Source organism: Rhododendron vialii, chromosome 3a (assembly GCF_030253575.1).
Source record: "Rhododendron vialii isolate Sample 1 chromosome 3a, ASM3025357v1".
Lineage (NCBI taxonomy): Eukaryota > Viridiplantae > Streptophyta > Magnoliopsida > Ericales > Ericaceae > Rhododendron > Rhododendron vialii.
In genome coordinates this window covers 17,089,111-17,111,078 of record NC_080559.1, presented here as the reverse complement: position 1 = coordinate 17,111,078, position 21,968 = coordinate 17,089,111, and the positions used below count along the sequence as shown (strand labels likewise).

Sequence of the window (21,968 nt, the reverse complement as noted above, 5' to 3'; positions counted from 1 at the left end):
AAAGTTAATTCATTTAGTTTCCCCTCTCATTTTCCTTTCTCATCGCAACTCCATTTGATGTGAAAACAGCATAGAGAGACTACACTAGCTAAAGCCAAAACTGGGTCTGAACACATTTCCAGGTTGTACGAGGGTGTAAATTTAAACAAGGAAACAAGGACTTATCACCCAGTAGCTAGATTTCACTCCACGGATAAAAAAGGAACAACTTTTCTTTAAGACAAGAATCAAGGTTCACGTGTCCAACTTGTACAGGGCCAAAAAGTTATAACCACCACTCAAAGCCATGGCCTCCTCCTTCTTCTTCTTCTCTTCCTCAACGCGTTGCAGCTCTGCCAGTTTTTCAGCCCATGCTCTCTCCCTTGCCACTGCAGCCATCTTATGCTCTACCCTTTTAATATCTGGTTCAAATGAAAATCTTTACATCTAGATGGAAACAAATAGATTATGAGATCAACACATTTAGCAAATTAAACTGAGAGTGCAGCCAATCAAAATAAAAATAAAAATGAGAGAGTGCTCGGTATTGGCCAATAGAAAAGATAAAGAATTGTTGTAAGGTTCATTATAGGATTTTGTAACATGTTCAGTCCACCTCATATTTTCAAAACATTTCTAGTCCAGTCTGTTAATACCCCTTACTATCTTATCCCCTTATTAACTAATATCTCCAATTCTTTTTCCTGGATTTGTTAACAGATTTAAAATCAGAAAATTTCAAAAAAGCTCTTGAACTTTCAGGAACTTACAAAAAAACACCTGGACTTTAACTAATGACACCTGGACTTTAACTAATGACATAGAGACACCTATACTTACCATTCCGTTAACAAAAAAGCCCCCGCCATCCAATTTCGTCAAGTTGTAACGGAGGGAGTTAACGGAAAGCGTACACCTCCAACCCCCCCCCCCCCCCCCGTTTTTTAACTTTTTACTTTCAAAAATTACTTGTAACTCCTTTTCTTTTTTTAGTAGTAAATAAATAGGCAAAAAAGTTCTTTTTTTCTTACTATTTATCAAAAATTACTTTAACCTTATTTTTTACTATTTACTAAAATTACTTTAACACTCTCTCTTTCTCTCTCTCCCTCTTTTTTATTTAGAAATTCAACCCCACACAACCAACTGGCAAAGCCCTAGCCCTAATTTCATAAATAGTTAAAAAAAACTGTGGTGAAAGTAATTTTTAAAAAATAGTAAGAAAAAAACTTTATTGCATATTTATTCATTACTAAAAAAGAAAGAGTTGAAAGTAATTTTTAAAAGTAAAAAACAAAATGAAGGTTAAAAAAAGGGGAGTGATTTTCACATTCTCCTTTTTGATAGCCACACTCTTTCTTTTTGTTTTTTTAGTATTCAGAGCATATGATTTTTTTTTTTTTGCTAAAAGACAAAAAGGGAGTGTGGTTATCAAAAAGGGGAGTGTGAAAATCATCTCCCCCAAAAAAAGTAATTTCAAAATTCTGAAATTGGGGCTAGGACTTTGGCCGTTAATTACGGGGTTAATTGGTGGTGTGGTCGAATTTCTAGTAAAAAAAAGATGGAGAGAGAGAGAGAGAGAGAGAGAGAGAGAGGAGGAGTAAAATTTGAAAGTAAAAAGGGGGTTATTTTTGTAAATAAGGTTAAAATAATTTTTGATAAATAGTAAGGAAAAAAAGTACTGTATTTTATTGGTATATTTATTTATTACTTAAAAAAGTTAAAAGCAAAAAAAAGAAGAGAGGAAGGTTAATGCATTCCGTTAGCTCCATCCGTTACAAATTGACGGAATTGGATGGCGGGGGCTTTTTTTGTTAACGGAATGGTAAGTTTATGTGTCTTTTTGTAATTAGTTAAAGTTCAGATGTTTCTTTGTAAATTTTTTAAAAGTTCAAGGACTTTTTTGAAAATTTTCCATTTAAAAATCTAAGCCTTGAAATGCCTTTAAATATATAGCCACAAAAGGTTCTTAAAATTCAGCAAATGGACCTCTCTAATGGTCTAAAATTCATCTAATTAACAAAAAGGCCCAGTCGTTTGATTTGCTTTGGCAGAAAATATGCTTTCTTTTTTTTTTGCTCGGCAGAAAATGTGCTTTCACAGTGCCAAGAAAAGTTATAATCATGTCTGGCCTTAAAAAAAATAAAAAATCATTCCATGTAGGAGTATTTCACAGATAGTTCATCGAGCCTATATATCCAACCCTATATATATAATATATATGTTGATCCGCGCGTTAAGCCACAAGACATTGACTGTACAAATTCATAGCCCGTACTTTTGCTTCCTTAAATATTACTGTAGTTTTGATTCTCTTCAACTTTCTAATCAGTAGAAGATTTGATTTTCTAAAAACATGTTTTGTCAACTTGTATAGGAAAATATTAGTGTAATTATGGAAAGGCAAGACATGCATTTATTATAGAACCCATGATAGAAACTTTTTTTTTTTCTCGAAGCCAACTGAATATTGAATTTCTTAATCACCGTGTTTCTACTTTCTATGTTAAAAAAAAAATTCCATTACAGAGTTTTATTATGATCAAAGCCAATTGAGTATTGAATTTCCTAATCAGTGTACTTCTACTTTCTATGCTAAAAAATCAAAAATTAATTAAATTCGTTTAGGCTAGTGTCCTGAATGTGTTTCTACTTTCGAAAGCAAAACATCTTATAAATTCGTTGAAGCCAATTGACATGATTTGGTTAATGTTGGCTAATTTTTTTTTTTTTGTTAGTTTTATCATTGTTGTGATTATGATGGTATTGAAAATGTCCTCATTTTTATTATTGAACATAATTATATGTACATATGTAACAATATTGGAAGGTGTATAATTTTATATAAATGTTACTAAAAATAACTAAGGGTCTTAAGAGAGTGAACCCGAACACCTGTTGGTTTAAAGTAGGTCGGGTTAATATTGAGATATTTAATACGTCTATGTTAATAGGTGTTTGATAAGAATCTGACAAGACACGATACGATGCGTACCCTTAGTAAAAACCCATGTTATACCTTATGCGTATGTGCACAAATAGAAGATTGTTTGTGGATTAATTAGTTCCCTTCGTGTTTAGAACAAGTAGTCTTGGTTTATGGATGGGCGTGCCTATGATGAAGTTGTTTTGTGTAGATTTTGGTAGGGAAATGGTTTATTGACATTTACATGCGATTCAAATTTTAGTTCATTTTCTTGTTATTAAATGTGGAATGAGTAAAAAATCAAAAACTAGAATAAATCGGTCAAATCAAACCAACCGAAATATTTAGTTTGGTTGGTAAGATGTCCGAACCGAAACGTTTGATTTGATTTAAAAAATGCCAAAATTGTACCAAACTACACTGTTTAGGTGTTTACACCCCTAATTGAGCATAATTACCACTAACTGGTAGTATCGAATAACAAAAATGCTAAAATTACATCCAATTACATGCCCACACTACACATATCTAGTGTGTGTTGTGTGTGGAGTCCACAATCTTGTAAGTGTGGATATATAAATCTATCTATCTATCTATCTATCAATATATTGAGGAAATGTAGTGAGCCTTGAAAAGCCTTCAAACCATCCATTCTAATTTTCTAGAATTTTAATTTCTCCATTTCTTCAACTGCCTTTGTTTCTAATACATCCATACATTTTTTTTTTTAAAATTTCTCATTCACTTTTAGTATTGTGCTCTCTTCCACCATTGATTTTTTTTTTTTTCATTTTTCACTTTTCGCACATTTGGTTTGCGTGATTTTTTTATTGTTCCGTTTGTTCATATATATTTTTTAGTCGATACTATCGAGTCGTGTCATTTCACCGTTGTCGTATAGGGAGGTTTTTTTTTTTTTTTTCCATCTTTACTTGCACAACAACAAATAAATATTGTAAGGAAAAACATTTAGGTATCTATCTATCTATTATTAATATCCTATAGGAATGTGTGTGAGCCTTACAAGTCTCTAAACCCATATTCCTAATTTCTTGAATTTTTAAATTTTTTTTAAAAACAAAACTTAAACCGATGGATTTATTTCTCCAAGCAAACACGTGTCCCACCCACATTTCTACACGTGCTCCACCCATTACCCATGTACTTGAATGCTACTCCCATGTCTGCCCCCATGTTGCCCATTTGAAAGCAAAAAAAACAGTTAGCTTCAAGGTTTTTTTTTTATTGGAACAGGAATATGGCAGTTGGCTCCAAGTTTGCCCACACCATTTATTTATACTAGAGACTAGGGCACACGCGATACATGTGCAAGTCAAATTTTCACAATATTTTTGTAAAAATACTTCCACTTATTGTTTGATCAAATTTTCACAAATGTTGTGAAAATCCGACTTGCACACACATCTCGTATACCCCGGCCTCTAGTCCATTCTAATAAGCACGAAGTTACAAACTGGCTCTAACTTTTCTATGCATCAAAATGCCCATAAAAGCACTATAAGCAATGCACTCCTAGGCAAAGTTCCAAAATCATCACCAAACCACCATTCCAACAAAACCCAACTTGCTCAAAATGAAACCCATCACAACATTTATTTTTTGTTTTTTTAATTTATTTTTGTAAAAATGCTTCCCACTTATTTCCGTCTATTTACAACATTGTGCAGTCAAATTGTTTGTGTACAATAATATACGTACGTAACTGCAAGACAACCTATAAACAAAAACAATGATAGAATTGTTAAAAATGCAAGTTCACTCCTTGTAAAAAAAAAGTTTAGAAGTAAAGAAAGGCCCAAAATGCATTGAATCCAACCTATCCCATTTCTCCTTAAATAGGCTCCTTAAGTGCGGACCTCCTCATTTCTCCCATTTTCCGATTGAATTTTGATGATCCAAGCCACTCACTGTGATTAGAACATGATTTTAAGGGTACCCGCGAGAAATCGGCAAAAAAAATGATCAGGAAGGGCTTGATTTGAGCAGTTTTTGTTTGAACCGTTCAATAAAAAACTGTTCATATGAAGCCCTTCCTGCCATTTTTTTTGACGATTTCTCGCGAGAACCCTTAAAATCACGTTTTGATCACATTGAGCGGCTTGGATCATTGAAATTAGATTGGGATCTATGAGGTCCGCACTTTAGCTAAGTAGGGGATCCCTCATAAGAAGGGGACTCTACATATATATATATATATATATATTATATAAAATATAGCAGTTTTTGTCTACTCATATAAACCCAACACCATCTACAACTGTTGAATCAAATTTTGAATAGTTTATATCCGTGCGTTCGAGAGTATACTTCCTAATATAAACCTCCTAATCTTATGACTGGTAAATTTTTTTAATTGATTACTTTTAAGTTTTTTTCTTAAAAAAGCTTGATTATCTTTATGAGTTTAAATCAAATCAATTATTGATTTCCCTCTAAAGTTGATTTATGTACATTCAATTCAATATTTTTTAGCTACATGTGGAAATCAACCTAAAAGGAAACAATTTAAAAGCAAATATTGAATTGAATATAAGGAAATCAACATTAGTGGGAAATCAATTATTGAGTTGATTTAAATTCAAAAAGATAATCAAGTCTTTTAAGGAAAAAACTTAAAAGCAATTAATTGAAAGAATTTACCAGTCATAAGGATGAGAGATTTATATTATGAAGTATATTCTCGAATGGATAGATATAATCTCTTGAAAATTCGATCCGACGGTTGTAGAGGGTGTTGGGTTTCTAGATTAGAAAATTGAAAATAGCGATGATAGATCAAAAATAAATAAAATTGAGATAAAAAACTTTTTGTGTTCAAAACGCGTTGTTTAATCCCTAGTATATAAACAAATCTGAGCCGTTGCAACAATTTGTCCTCACACCCTTCTGTTTTAGAATAGAGATATTATATATATATATATATTAGAATAGATATATTCCTATCTCCAAACTCTAATAGCAAATCCCACATTCTTCGGAATTATCATTGCACGCAATTCTAACATTCATCCTGACTGATGAAAATATTTCTAATTTTCGTCCCCCACTAATAATTTCCATGATCTCACTCCTTGGTTTGTTGCAAGAATTTGTTCATGGAAATTTAAGCAACAAATTCGGTTTCATTCTTCATGAGAATTTGTTTGCGGATTTTTGAGTACTAAGTACGAGTGTAATTATTACAAGAATTTGTTCATGAAGCAAATACAATTTGCTCAAAGGTTGGTTTCCATTTCCAAACTACGTACCTACGCATTTACGAAATTTTGACCACGGTGCTAGCTAGGCATATATTTGGTTGTGTTCTTCAGCCAGTATATTTGATTTAGTTTTTCGGCTCCATGGACCTGTATTCTTCAGCTCCATTTGCTACAAGAAGTTGTTTGGGTAATTTAAAGTATGTTTTGTTTGTTCCAAGAATTTGTTCACATATTTTTGAGTACCCAGTTCAGCGAAAATGTAACGCCCCCAATTTTGGGTACATTAATAAAACATTTTATTACATAAATACGAGAGTCTGGCTCATTATTACATCATAAACAAAAGATACATTTTATTCAACAAGGGAAGAAGTTAGGGTTCCTAACTACTGCTCCGCTTCTTCTTCCATCCGGGCTAGTTCTTCGGCTCCAAAGGCCTCCAAGGTGTAGAGTTCACCATGTTCGTTTATGAGGTCTGACATATTATACCGGCGTCGCCACCAATATAATATGTCAGGGTTACCAAAAAGGCAACACCGTGAGCTACAACGCTCAATAGGAAATTCCTTAACCTCAACCTTAAACTTACAAACAGTATATAACAATGCATAACAATCACACATCCACATTCGATATTCAACTACCGTTGGTGTCCGTGATTTTCTGAGTTCCTCCTATGCGACTCATCGTAGACCGTGTCTCCATTTTTCCTCATTTCATAACCCATTTATTATTTCAAAAACTCATTTTTTTAACACACCCAACCTTGGTTCCGCCGTTCCGGGTTCCCGAGTATCCTCACAATGGTTCCGCCGTCTCGGGTTCCCATTAGCACACATTGCATTGGCTCCTCTCTGCGGATAACCAAGCACACACTCAACCTCGGTTCCGCCGTTCCGGTCTCCCGAGTATCCTCACAATGGTTCCGCCGTCCCGGGTTCCCATGGGCACACACTCACACACACAACTCACATTATGCTACCAACACTGGTCATAATGTAGTTTCAAAATATTTTCTTTTTCGGAACACATTTCCTTCCTTAACCACACCCTAGGTGTCATGTTTCTACTTTTTCGATTTTCGTGTCTCGTTCTCATGCATAGACTCCGCGGTAGGACAAAAGTATACATGAGTCTTTCATTGTAATCTAACAAGATCATCCAACTCCATATTATATCACAAGTAATACAAGCATTTCATAACTCGAATACTTCGAATCAAATGGTAAGACTTACATTTTCGAAAATCGTTCATTCCTCATTTTTGGAAAGTTCTAAACAACATATGTTTATTCAAAGTAACAAGTTGATTATCACATCATGCTCATGTTTCCATTAGCGATAGTACGTTGGTATTCCAAACATTACAAGCAATAGATAATCTTATCTACTAGAGAAAATAGTTAGGGATGTTCTAGTTATAAGAGTATCCTACATTATACTTGGGATGGAGGATAAGGAGATCTTACATATACTTAGAGTAAGTAGGTAAGGATAACATACCGTTCTTCTTGGCGGTTGGTCGGCTACGGAAAGTACATCGGGGATTGGGCAGAGTAACTTCCTACGAAATGCTCCCGGTAGTTTCGAAAGAGAAAGGTTTCTCTTGAAACTAGATCTTGACTACTACTACTACTACTTTTGGATCTAGAGGGTGGTTGGGTGGCGGTTTAGTGGCGGCCTTGGATGAGTTTTTTGAAGAACTCAAGAAGAACTTCAAGAACAAGAAGAACTAAGCAAGAACAAAGAAAGAATACAAGTTTTTCTAGAGAGAAGTTGGAGCAAGAAGTGAAGGTGTGAGTTTAAACTTGGAATGGCTTGCTATTTATAGGCCAAGGCTCATCCTCTCCCTCTCTCAACCAAATCTCTCTCTCTCTCTCTCTCTCTCTCTTTACATCTTTGATTTCTTTTACTTGTCAAGCTTGATTGAAAGCTTGATGGGTTAGGCCATGGGGCTATCTAGGCTTGCATGGCTAGATTTTTGTACCTTGGGTTGGATTATGGAAGACTTGGTGGAGGGAAGAAGGGTTTGTACAAGATTTGGTATTTAAACAAACATAAAAGGACAATTGAGAGGTAGATTTTTGGCTAGGAAGAATATACACCCATGGATTTGAAAAGATGCAAGAAGATCATGGTGATCAAAGCATGGTACAACCCAATTTGTCTTTCTTCTCTCTTTCTTCCTCCCTCTCTCTCTCTCTCTCTCTCTCTCTCTCTCCCTCTTTCTCTCTCCTAGTACACTATATATATATATATATATATATGCATATATAATATTGTAGAAGTACAAAGGTACTAGATTTTCAAAATCAAATATCCCATTAAAGAATTCTAATTAGGCACATGTTTCTATTAAACTAATAGATATTATACTTTTGGAAAATCAAGACTTTTATATAAAAAGATTCACGAGCACACATGTCCATATATTTAAATATAAAAAGAAGTACCAAGTATCTAATAGAATATAAGGCTAGGATTCTCTTATTAAAATAATCATAAAGTACTAGTACTTAAGTATTATTAAAGTACTTTTAGAAATCTAGGGATTAGATTTATCCAAATATTTTAATGTATATAGGCACATGGAAATCTATGGAGGAAGATTGGTGTTATTACCCAATGGGTAATAATTTCCCTTGCGGTTATTATCCAATGGACAATAGTTTTTCCAGCGGTTAATAACCAATGGATAATGGGGAAAAAAGATATCTAATAAACAAAGCATATATGTCCTTTGCACATGTGAATATACACCAATATATTACTATATCCTAGTACTAAATCAAATATTCTAATGGAAGGCCTATCGTCTAATGGACAAAGATTACCCTAACTTTTATCGCCCAATGGGTAATGGTCCAAAGGTAACTAAATTGATTGGTAGTTAGGTCTCTCTAACTAATTTGGTTAAAAGCTAATTATATTAGCCAAGAGATGTAATCTAAGTATGACGGATTAACAGAGATCAACGAGAAATTAATAAGCCATTCAAGAAGAATTTAAGAAATTGAATAAACAACGAGATTTTTACTAACTAAAAATCGGAGTTGTTATAGAGAATCTGTTCATGGATTTTTTGGTACCAAGTTTGACTCTAATTGTTATGAGAATTTGTTCACGTAGAGCATATCAAGGTGGGTTTTAATCTCTAAACTACCTACGGATTTACTTATTTTTTTATTAGCATTGTGTCCGTTTGATGCACAAGAAACAAAAAAGAACGTCAACATGAACTCTTTTTTCTATTGTCTCGTGCATCAAATGGACACAATACTAGTAGTAGGTGTAAATGAGTATAGTTATAAAATGATTGATCGAATAATTATCGTTTGCACTTTGCACAGTAAAAGGGAAGGGTTTCGACGATTATATCGTTCATTGCACTGGGCCAAGCCGTTTGCTGAGCTCAATCCATTTTACACTTTTTTTGGAGTTCTTCCTAGCCGGTCCTCTTTTGTCACTCATTAGTCATTTAGGGCCCGCGTGCGTCACGCTCATCCCGCATAAACCTCATTTTAAATAAACTATCTAAAATACCCCTTCCCACCCCAAACCATCACCATACCTATACATATCAGATCTTACCGCGGCAACCAAACCCTCGTCAATCGTCATGACCACGACCCTCCTCCTCCATCCTCTTCAAAATACTCCCCAGCACCACCTCCATAACCACCGCCGCCATTGCCTTTGTAGCCTCCGCCGTCGCGGCCACCACCAGAGAGTCCACCTGCACCGCCACTGCAGAACCCGTACTACCTGATGCCTCCGCCTCGTCCGTTGCCCAGAATCTTGACTTCGACTTCAATCTTCAGTAGATTCACGACTGAAGAAGCGAAAACTCTCTGCCCCACTCGCTCAACCATCACCGACTCCGGCTGAGCTTCGCAGATTTGCCACTACCGCCTGACGAAGTCCTCAGGCGATGGGAGGTCAGGGAGCGTCGGCGAGATGCTGGCGTGGTTGATGGGGGTTCGGATCCTGACAGTGCTGGGGACTTGAAGCGGCACGGGTTGGGGCAGTAGATCTTCGTGCTCCAGCTCGAAGTCAACCGCTTCTACTTCTGTAAAGCGATTGGATGGAAGAAGGAAAGGGAGTGGAGGATGACGGCGGCGGCCAACTCAATCTTCGACTGGGGCGAGGCGGGACAGGGGCACGTGCTCGATGACAGCGGCTCTGGCCAAGCATCCTTATTCGAAGGCGGTGTCTGTAATATGTATATACTAGCGCATACCCGTGCCTGAAGGCACGGCTCAAAGAATGCGGCATGGGAATTGGCTTTTAGTGTCGTTACTCTTCAGCAAAATCGTGCCCATGGACACACACCCATATAACTTGACCCCAACACAAATCGATTTTTAATTAGTGGGGACCGCTTCGACTAATCTAAAATTCAACAGCTCCATCGAGAGTCAGTCACACTCACACTTGAAGTGAAATTAACTACAAACAATGTCATCTTAGCCTAAACGTAATGTGATTGCACGTTCAACAAATCGTATACAATAGCAATTACAAAACCAGACACAACACCAGTGAGAGACCCATCTTCGTCCTCTAACTTATTAAAACACAATCAACTGTAATAAATTTCAAACCCCAATTTATCATGACTTACATTCGAATCCTCCTTTAGATTCTCACCCGTTCTAAGCCACTTCAACCCATTCGTATCTCTTTCCACTTCTTACCATAATCAAATCCTCTATTCTCATCTCCCTCTAGTAATAGCAGGAGGACCTCATATCTTGCAATATTTCTGCATGAAAACAGAAACCCATTGCATGTGATCCTTATGCACCTGCCCACCTCCGTAGCTCTCTCATGCAGTTTCTCCCATCTGCAACACCAACCCCTGCTTCATAACCTAATAAAAAGAAATTAACAAAACTAAGAATATTATCAAAATAAATATTTTATTTGTCCTACCGCATATTAATTTGACTCAACATCAAAAAAGCAACAAAGACACAATCTTCAATTAGAATTGGAATTCCCATAAGAAACTGGAATAGAGATCATGTTGGTAATGAATCTAATGAGACAAAAAATTTATGTTTACCATAGTATTAGTTTCAAGCAATGAGTTTCACTCCATCCACAACTCGTCACTTCATAGATTAAGCTAAGCCATGCAAATTTGAGCCAGTATGTACATAGATGCCTATGAAAAGGTGTTTTGGCACTTTTGGCGTACTATGGCGTGGCAATGGAAAACACAGCTGGCAAAGCATTTTGGTCATTATATTCCAACTAAATGTATAAAATATGAAGGCAAGCAAATTCAAAACAAAAAGGTTCTAAACGGTATCATACCACCAAAAGCTAATCCTTATTAGACCACCAAAACCTCAGCCATATGATTTCTCTTACACCAAAAAAAACCATTTGTAAAATAAATTCATGTATGATATTAAAACTTCGAAGTCCTGACTGAATGTAAATGTAATACAATAAGGAACATCTCTACCTAATTAACTTACCGTAATACAATGGAGTCTTCGGTCAAACTACAAAATTAATGCTGAAAGCCATGTACGGAAATATAGAATCGCAAGACCAAAACAATTCAGTCTTAATGTACACTCCAATTACTTTGTATTTAAAAGAGTTCCAAAATCTTTAGCAAGATGTGGGCACAAAACAAATTAAATTTCGAATTAATACGAACTATGCCTTCAAACTGAGTCGTCTCAATACCTACATTAGGAAGCATTTCTCTGACAAATCCTCTAAAGTTGGATTGCCAAATCTGTTTATTTCATCAAAGCCGTGATCAATAAAATAACCCTCCTACTGCAGTACACTAATTAACTCATGGCCTTTCATATGGCACCATTATACAGGGCCTTGCTATGAAAAAACATAATGTTTAATTAGTTGGCGACAAAGCGAAACTATATCAATAAAATGCAGTGCACTATAATAGTGATTACATAACATATACATAAAAATATCTCACATACCTTGTTCAAAGATAAGTTTTCGGTATATACATCTGGATTGGGTTTCAGTGGTAATGGTTGTTGAAGACAAATGCAAATGAAAAAATTGGAGTTACAATTGGAGATCTCTTGGAGTTGCAATAGGCAGTTCCTAAACGTGGTTTGACGGGGATAAAATCCTACGGAGGATTTGTGGATGCTTTTCCGAAGGCCAACTCTTCATTTTCAAAAAAGGGGGGGGGGGGGGGGGGGGGGGGGGGGGTTCGGCGGGGGGGAACCGGCAGGTTTTTTAAAAATACTAAGGAGTACATTTTACAAAACCAGTGGAACCAAAGATGTCTTATTTCTAAGTTCATTTAGTATCTAACTTATATTCAACAATGTCCACCCCACAACTTACCAAACGAAAGAAATATTAGAGGAAGCAGAATAAAATGATAAGAAATATTGGCATATGAAAATTCTTTTCATCTTTCATTCCCAATGAGAGGTTCCAGGAGACACAAAGCATTCAGTTGTAGCTTTACTTCAACTCCGTTCTTTTTAGAACTTTGTATACCAAAACAAACATAAATTTAGTGATTCATCACAGTGAGAGTTCACAAACATAAATCAAAAAATAAAGTGAGATTGCACCTGGAGAGGTAATATGTATTTAGAACAAAAACACGTTGTTTGTTTGACTTCAGAAATTTCAAATTGATTCTCACCTAATTGCCCACTGATAGTTGTCTAATGCTTTCATTGAATATTCGGCATAATTTCACACATTTTTAAGGCACAAATAGATCTTGTTGCTCTAAATATCCTACTTTAAAGATGAATCATCTAATTTCTAATTTGGATTTGAGAGGCTTCGTTCCAATCATAGTCCGATTTTAGATGTTTGACTTGCCCTTTTCAGTACCTAGTCCGGCTACTTTTTTCCATGATTTTAACGAACACTTTTTTATGCCCACAAAAAAAAGAGGTTTCATTTTTAGCACAGATATCACAGCAAATTCCATATACTTTTAGCCCCCACCCCGAAATTAATTATTAGTCTACTTGAATTACCTGTTTGGTTGGTTAAAATTGGGATACACATCCATTCCGCCTCCTGTGACCTCGCCGGACCCTTTAAACCCTTTACTCTCTCTCATTTCTATTTTGAAAAAAAAGAAGGGAGAAAGTAGCTGATTGGAATTACCACAGAGGGAAAAAATCATATTCATTAGATCAGCCTCCCCTCCCTTTTTTGAACAACATCACTAAGTTTTGCAAAACACTCTTATTATGAGAAATTCATCAAAGATGCCTTTTATATTAAAAATCACATGCGAGTACACTTATCAAGTCTCCAATAAAATAACCAAACAAACTAACCCTTTGTTAAGGTTAATCTTAACAAAGATAAAATTACGGAAGAAGACCACCGGCTATACTCCAATTAAAATTGTAAAAGATAAAATTAGAAAGGAAATAGAGCTAATACTACCTAATCAAGAACTTAAATGTTTAGACAGCCAAAATGAGTTCTTCACCAAGGCTTTTTTATCACACATAGCGATCACGTCTTTTTATCAAAGATGTGTTTTTTTTTTGTCTACATTCAAAAAATGAAAAAGCAGATTTAGAAGAAATAAAAAATCTCACCAAACTAACCGTCTACCTTCAATATAGTAAAAATTCATAAGCATGCGAATGGATAAATGTAAACAAAAACTTTAAGTGTACCTCAATTTTCCTATAAACTTGTTAGGTAAACCTGTTGCAAAACAAACTCAAACATCATAAATTAATTTAGAAATAATCCTTACGTAATCGAGTTTTGATGCGATAAAAAAAAAAAGACCTGAACAGAAAGACCCAAACGGGAGCACCGGAAGAATAGAACTTTGTTGCCATCGACGTTGTTGGATGAACTCATATTCATGTTGCAAAAATGTGAACAGAAAACCCTAACTGAAGAGGTAAAGTACCTCTCAATTTTTGAACCACGGTTTAGAGAGAGAGAGAGAGAAGGTTTCAAATTTTGAACCAAAAGGAGAAGGGAACAAAATTAGGTTTTGGAAAAGGAAATAAAATTAAATCAAAATCATATCTCATTACTGATTCATCTAATTCTATATCAGGGAAACATTTAAGACTAAAAAAGGAATATAGAATGGAGGGCAGAGATTTATGCAGAAGAAGGGGATAAATCTAGAGCGTTGGTTGTCTATTGGATTCAAACACAGCTCTGTTTTATTATATAGATTTCCACGCAAACATAATAATTGTTACAAAAATAGAGTTATACACCTCCTCCCGAATTTTTTTTTATGTAGGAGTAATGTAAGAATACTGTGAATTGAGCCACTGATGTGAGAAGTTGAGAACTACGTGTCTTTGTTTGTTTATTTGTTTTTTTATTTAGATTAAGTGTTTGTTTGTTTGTGAATTATTTTAGAGGGGTGTGATTTCTGAATTTAGGGTTGTAAATTGTGTAATTTTAATGGGCGTGAATTCTAGAGATGTAAATTTTGGAAAGGGGTGCGAATTCTGCAAAAAAAAAAAAAAGCTTATTCTAAAAAGAGGTGTACTGAAAAAATGTGTGAATTATGAGGTGTGAACTCTGTAAATAGGTATGAATTCTGCAAATAAGTGTGAATTTTGTGGGGTGTGAATTCTTGCGAAGGGGTGTGAATTCTGAAAGTGTAAAAAGTGACAAGAACAAAATAGTAAAAACATCTTAAAAAAGGGTCTTGAGAGAATAACATGACAAAAAATGATTGGGATGTAACCCCAACAAAAAAATGGGATCGACCTGTCATTTCCATTTTTTTTTTAAACAAGGTCGCTTAACTTAAACCCTAGGGGTGTGCAAAAAAACCCGCAACACGACCAACCCAACCCGAAGGGTCTCAGGCGGGGTCGAACATGTGGTTCGGACGAGTGCAGATTTACTTTCTGTTAAAAATCAGATTTCGGTTCGAGGTTAGGGTTGGTGTGTTCTTTACCCGCGGGATCGAACCTGCCCCGCCCAACCAGAAGGCTAAACCCGCCCCGACCCAAAGTAAAGAATCGGGCTCGCAGACGGTTCTACCATATGTGCGGTTCAGTTTACAGGTCCTAAAATATTCTACCCTACATAATCAGGTCGGGTTCGAATTTCGGACCAAAACCGACCCGCCCTACCCGTAGTACCCGAATACTGAACCGGCCCGTTTGAATCTCCAAACTCGGTAACATAGAGCGGGCCTATATAGTAGTATTTCGTAAACCTAATCGTATCCGATTCTATCTATCTATCCCTTGGGTTTGGGTTGATAGTATTTTTTCCAGAAATCGTGAAGCCGAGAGAGGGAGACAGGGAAACCCTAGAGAGAGAGAGAGTGAGAGTGAGAGAGAGAATGGATACCAAATCGAGCCGAAAATCCAGAGACGAACGCGATAGAGCCGAGGAATCAACCAAAGAGCACAGAGATGGAGAACACAGGCACCACCGAAGCAGCAGCAAGCACAAATCCCGAGACGCCAAGGACGACGACGAAAAGGTCCGATCTAAGCATCACGAGAGGTCGCACGAAAGGGAAGGCAGCAGAGACAGGTCTCGTGAGGATAGAGGCCACGATCGCGACAGGAGAGAGAGGGAAGGCAGTAGGGATCGCGTTTTGGTGGCAGAGGAGTCGCGACATTCCAAGAGGAAGGAGAGAGGATATGTCGGCGAGGATGGAACAGACAAGAGAGCTAGGGTTTCAGATGAGAGGAAGGTTGGGAGGCGGTTTGATGTTGATAAGGAATCAAACGGGGGAGAGAAGAGAGGGATGGATGGGAGGAGAGAGAGGAAGAGGTTCGATGATACGACTGCGGATGTGAATTCTAAGGCAGAGAAGAGAGAGAGGAGAAAGTTTGGTGATCGAGTGAAGAAAGAAGGTATGGATGTTGACGAGGAGGGTGATAAACAAGGGGGGGTGGTTGTTGATGAGAGAAAGGTGAAGAGTGAACCCAAAGATGAAATGTTTGATTATGATCAGGTTGATGCTGCTGATGCCCCCAACGGGACTGTGAGTTTCTCTACCTTTTAGACTATATATATACGTTTGTTTATCTTTATTTGAGATTTTTTTTCAGTGCTCTGCAAGTGGAAAAATACATTATGTGAACTTGTTATAAAAACTAGAAGATGCAAACTGTTATTTGTTACTACATTGGACTTAGGTTCGGGTGCGGTGGTCAAGTGTCCGGCTTTCCTAGGGCACTTGTCTTTAAGTTGTTCATGGGTACCAGGACATGGTACTTCCGTTTATTTGTTTTGTATGTATATGTTGTTTGATGTGATTCGCCAATATATGCTGTGAAATATTAGGAATTAGGAAATGTTCCTAAAATCAAACCACATTAAAGATAAATATGGATTCACTCTTCCTCTCTCATCTGTAAAGGTATTTCTTTTCTAGCAAATGTGAGCTTCAGTTTTTTGAATATCATAAAAAATTGGATGATCCAAATGTCTAAATTGGTACGCGTGTACGATACTTATTCCACACCATATGTAGTGTAGTGGGCCGGAATAACACTCTTAGCCCAATGGGCTAGTTAGGCCCATTGCCCCTTGAGCCTGCTCGTGAAAGGTAAGCAGGAAGAGCATAGAGAGCCCCTATCTGTTTGAGGGGCAACCTGGTCGAGACCCTGGCTCGAATCACGTGGGGACTGCAGTAAATCTCAGGTGTTCTAGTACGAAAAAGATCAGCCCGGCCATGTGTCACTTAGTTACACGGGAGCGGAGGTAGCTAGAAGCTCCTCAGGTTGGGAGCAGCTATGTATATTTTAATTTTAATATCATTTATATTATTTATAGGCACCCGAGATCATCATGACTCTTTACTTATAGGCACCTGAGATCATCATGTTCAAGAAGAGAGAGGGAAAATGCAGAGAAAGTGATGGCTCTCTCTCTCTCTCACACACACACACACAGAGACACACACACACACTAATAGGCACCAGAGATCATCATGATTCTGCGTGGGAAACGAAATGGCGGTTCGAAATGTGCCAATTCTGAGAGGACAACAAAGGGGTGTTTATGCAAGCATCTCGTCATTACTCAGGAACGGCATCAGCAGAAGTCAGTTGGATCGTCGACGCGTGTCACTATAAAGGTGTAGCGAAAGAGCGCCTTCCTCAAAGGCCTCAATGGGCGCATGCAAAACGTCCCATCCTTTCATCCTGAACGTCCGATGAATGACACGTGGTGATTACATCGCCAAATCCGGAATTCCCTGAACATGCATTTAATGCTGACCAGACCGAACGAATTATGAGATCATCTGGCCTCGATTTGAATTAATCCCATGCTCCTTTTCGACAGACCAGACCGAAGGATTGAAGGGCTATTGTAGTGGGCTGGAATAACACTCTTAGCCCAATGGGCTAGTTAGGCCCATTGCCCCTTGAGCCCTCTCATGAAAGGTAAGCAGGAAGAGCATAGAGATCCCCTATCCGTTTGCGGGACATCCAGGTCAGGACCCTGGCTCGGGTCGTGCTTGGGACTGTAACAAATCTCAGGTGTTCCATTACGAAACAAATTGGCTCGGCCATGTAGCACCAATCTGGTTCGGCCGCGTGGTGTGGGCAAACAGAATACGACGAGCTCACCGCACAGTACATGTACGGTTTGGCCACGCGTCGTCACTCCACACAGCCACATGGAGCAGTCTGCGACTGAGGAAGGTAAGACTTTCGGCGGTCGGTGGTACGGGTGTACAGGGCCAATCCGATATGTACACATAGCTTGATAGTGTCCCGGCTGACAAGCTCAAGGCTGAACTCCAATCTGGCTCTGTGCTCAGACTGGGGTTGGTGGTCGGTGATGTCACTTGACAGGGGGGAGCGTGCTTCCCTCCAACTTGGCCCTCAAGGCAGGCATTTTTCTATAAATACTACATTGATAAACCGTAATAGGGATGTTCTCTTGCTCCTACCGAGTTCAGTTTCCTCTTCTCAAACCGGAAGTAACTTAGTCATCGGAGTGCCCGCCGGCTACCTTTGGCCAGTGGGCACTAACCGTTTGCTACCTGTGCAGTGACTGGTAGAGGGAGAAGAGGGCTAGCAGAGCAAAACCCAAGTCAAGTAACCCAAATTAAGAGAGTGAGGTTTAGGAGAGAAGAGTGAACACCACCCCACATGTAGCATAGACACGCCGACATTCAAATTTCCAAAACATAAGATAGGATGTGGTCCTAGGCTTGTCCGATACGGTCCTAGGTTCATAGCCATAGTGCCTTATAGAGGTGCACCATTATATGCACCATTATATGTCTATTGTGCCAGTATCTTCTTCTGTTGCGGTCTCTTTTATCAGGTTCATTAGGAAACAGGGAAATATTGTATAGCACAAGTTTAACACAAATTCTCATACTGAAGAAGTGCATTATTGTAGTGTAGTTTTAATTACTGAACTACTCAACTCAGTTCATAGGATCTTGAAAACTACAATGATCAGGGTTGTTAGTGTCTCCATGACTCCATGTTTAGATCAACCTTAGCTGTTCCTTTCTATCTGCAAAATGGATGTATGATGTAATTGTGGTGTGGAAAACTAGAATTGCGAGTAATTGTGGTGTGGAAAACTGATATGCAAATTGACTCCTGCGTTTCAATTTCCTTACAGGTTGTGGCATCTAGGAAACTACCTGAGACATCTTTGGCCCCTGGCCATTCCACTCCTACCAAGGTATATTCGATTTCTACCACAAATGAAAATAAGGGGGTTAATATTACCGGGTCTCATGAGGTTCCTGGAAAATCTAGTACAGATGGGACTTCTTCAGCTGGAAAAAGTGGAAATTTCTCTATTGATGCTTTAGCAAAAGCCAAGAAGGTTTTGCAAATGAAAAAGGAGTTGGAAGAGAAGATGAAGAAACTTCCTTTGGTAGGTTATTGTTTTAAAAATTAACCAATCCCTTCTATATACTGCTCTGTTGTGTTTTGTTTATCGTCAATTTCTTTCACATTGCCTGTTTATTTTTTTCTTGTTATGCATTTGATTAAGTCCTCTATTTTACTAATTCAGTCAAATAAGGGTGTGAGCTCAGGAGGTATCCCGCAAGTGGGGTCAAAGGAGGGTCTTAAGGCCCCATCCTCTAGCTCTGGATTACTTCCTACACCTGTGATTGCATCCACTTTACCTTCTGCTGCTGCTGCAGCTTCTGCAAATCCTACTGCAAGTATCTTGCCTCCTGAAGCTGGGCTTACAGTGCCCAATGTGGAAGCTGTAAAACGTGCTCAAGAACTTGCTGCCAAGATGGGATTTTGGCAAGACCCGCAGTTTGCTCCTCTTATAAACATGTTTCCAGGACAGATGCCACCAGAGGTTACCTTCCAACCAAAGCCTGCCAAGGCCCCTGTTCTTCGTTTGGATGCACAGGGTAGGGAAGTAGATGAGCATGGGAATGTGGTGAATACAACTAAAGTAACCAACTTGAGCACCCTGAAGGTCTGTTTCTTATTTCTGTGCTCGCAATTGTCTGTTTTGCTTTGGTGTTGTACTTTTGGTTCTTGCATCTCATCTTGAAACAAACTGTCCAGGTGAACATTAACAAGCAGAAGAAAGAAGCATTCCAAATTCTTAAACCTGAATTGGATGTGGACCCAGAAAAGAATCCTCACTTCGACCCCAGGATGGGTATCGATTCAAAAAAGCTGTTACGGCCCAAGAGATCAAGTTTTCAGTTTGTGGAGGAAGGCAAATGGTCAAAAGACGCAGAGATCGTTAAATTGAAGGTATTAGTTCTTTAGTTGTGACCTGTTTTTCTCATGGTATTGGTTCTGATTTTTATTGGTTGTATTGTTGTTGCCATTAATGCCAGAGTCAATTTGGAGAAGCACAAGCGAAGGAGCTAAAGCTAAAGCAGGCACAACTGGCAAAGGCAAAGGCTGAGCCTGATATAAATCCTAACCTAATAGAGGTATCAGAGAGGGTTATCATCAAAGAGAAGCCAAAGGAACAAATTCCTGACATAGAGTGGTGGTGAGTGTTTTCTTCCCTATGTCATGGAATGCCAATCGGTGTAACATATTATGAGAAGGTTATTAGTGAATAAGTTCCTGTTCTGGCAAATTTTGTTTCTCTCCTTTTTAGGTTTCTGGAAAGGGGAAACTTTCTAGATTGAGTGAGATATTGTTTTAAGCTATTGTTATGCATGCGGAGGCTATTGGCTGTTTTGTGTATCATTAATCTTTACCCTAACCTTCATTTGTCCCCATCGTGGGGGAGGGGCATTAGTATTTTCTCCATGTTGTCTGTTGTTCCAACTTGTCTGCAGATGCTGTTAGCTGCTTTAATATGGTCTCTTTTAACTTTGCTTGCTTAACTTTGTAGGGATCAGCCTCTTTTGCATTCCAGTGCTTATGGTGACATCACTGAGGGTATCATAGCTGAAGACAAACTGAGGACTGAGAAGATCACTATCTATGTGGAACACCCCCGACCTATTGAGCCCCCAGCTGAACCTGCTCCCCCACCACCTCAACCCCTGAAACTAACCAAGAAGGAGCAGAAGAAACTCCGTACGCAGCGGCGTCTGGTTAGGGAAAAGGACAGGCAGGAAATGATTAGACAAGGCCTGTTAGAACCCCCAAAACCAAAAGTCAAAATGAGCAATCTCATGAAGGTTCTTGGTTCTGAAGCGACTCAAGACCCCACAAGGCTTGAAATGGAAATCAGGAGTGCAGCTGCCGAGCGCGAACAAGCCCACATAGACAGGAACATCGCACGGAAGCTCACTCCTGATGAGCGCCGAGAAAAGAAAGAGAGGAAGCTCTTTGATGATCCAAACACGGCAGAGACCATAGTTTCCGTGTACAAGGTCAACAGTCTTTCGCATCCTCAGACCCGCTTCAAGGTCGATGTTAATGCACAAGAGAACCGGTTGACGGGGTGTGCTGTGATTGCAGACGGCATCAGCGTTGTGTTGGTTGAAGGTGGGATGAAATCGATTAAAAGGTATGGGAAGCTGATGCTTAATCGTATCGATTGGGCTTCTGCTGTGAAAAAAGAGGATGAGGAGGGCAATGAGGATGAAGACAAACCCGTGAACAAGTGTTTGTTAGTATGGCAAGGAAGTGTTGCTAAACCCAGCTTCCATAGGTTCTCTGTTCACGAGTGCAGGACTGAGGCTGCTGCCCGTAAAGTATTTTCTGATGCTGGGGTTGGTCACTATTGGGATCTTTCTGTTAACTTCACGGAGGACCAGATGTAATTGAAGGTTCTATCTGCGGAAGCAATCCCAAACTCATGGGTGGATCGATGTGTTGTTTGAGCTGCTTTGGGTCCAATTTGTTTAGATCCAATGGTGGGGTAAGTTGCTTTGCTGTACTGCCAGTTATTTGATGTTAGGCTCATATGAGGGACGGAACAGCTAATACTGCTTATTCTTAGCAAAATAATGCCGTTTCAGGTAGTTGGATTCCGTTTGCCCATTTTCTGGACCAATCTAATCTAGGGCCAGACTAAAAATTTGCATTAGTTGCATGAACTTTTCAACCCAGTTTGATGCTATATGTATGGTCATTCCAATGCTTTCGACTCTTGGTTGTTTCTACGAAGTCTGGATTTCTCTTTTCTAACCCTCCCTCCGTCTTTTCCCTTCTTTTCTTATGCTTTCTCTTGTTGAACTAAATTCTGGCCTGTAGCTGAAATGCTTGGTTATTCGTCGATACATGTATGATGTTAATGCTTAAGCTATATGCTAGATTGAGAGATTGATTTCATTTATGTTGTTTATTATGAAGTGATGAAACATGGACTGGAACTCGACAAGCTAGCGTTTTGGTCTTATGGCATGGTGAATTGTGAAAAAGTTCTTGATGTAGGTGGGGTATTATATGGACAGAATCGTGAGTCTTGTTTTGGGGGTGAATAGC

At 38.4% G+C, this 21,968-nt stretch overlaps 1 protein-coding gene across 3 annotated transcripts; it reads left to right on the top strand.

Annotated features, from left to right (window-relative positions):
* The first annotated feature begins 15,335 nt into the window (after positions 1 to 15,335).
* LOC131318760 (protein RDM16) lies at positions 15,336 to 21,635 on the top strand. 3 transcript variants are annotated; one of them, XM_058348726.1, is made up of 6 exons: positions 15,336 to 16,105; positions 18,715 to 18,975; positions 19,117 to 19,539; positions 19,632 to 19,826; positions 19,913 to 20,073; positions 20,425 to 21,635. In XM_058348726.1, exons 1-6 carry the CDS (start codon positions 15,452 to 15,454, stop codon positions 21,302 to 21,304), a joined length of 2,574 nt encoding a protein of 857 aa, XP_058204709.1. In that variant the 5' UTR covers positions 15,336 to 15,451; the 3' UTR covers positions 21,305 to 21,635. The 3 variants fall into 3 exon arrangements, with proteins under 3 accessions (XP_058204709.1, XP_058204710.1, XP_058204711.1); XM_058348727.1 differs by lacking the exon at positions 15,336 to 16,105 and having other exon boundaries at positions 18,709 to 18,777; positions 18,860 to 18,975; XM_058348728.1 differs by lacking the exon at positions 15,336 to 16,105 and having other exon boundaries at positions 18,860 to 18,975; positions 19,250 to 19,539.
* The last annotated feature ends 333 nt before the right edge of the window (positions 21,636 to 21,968 follow it).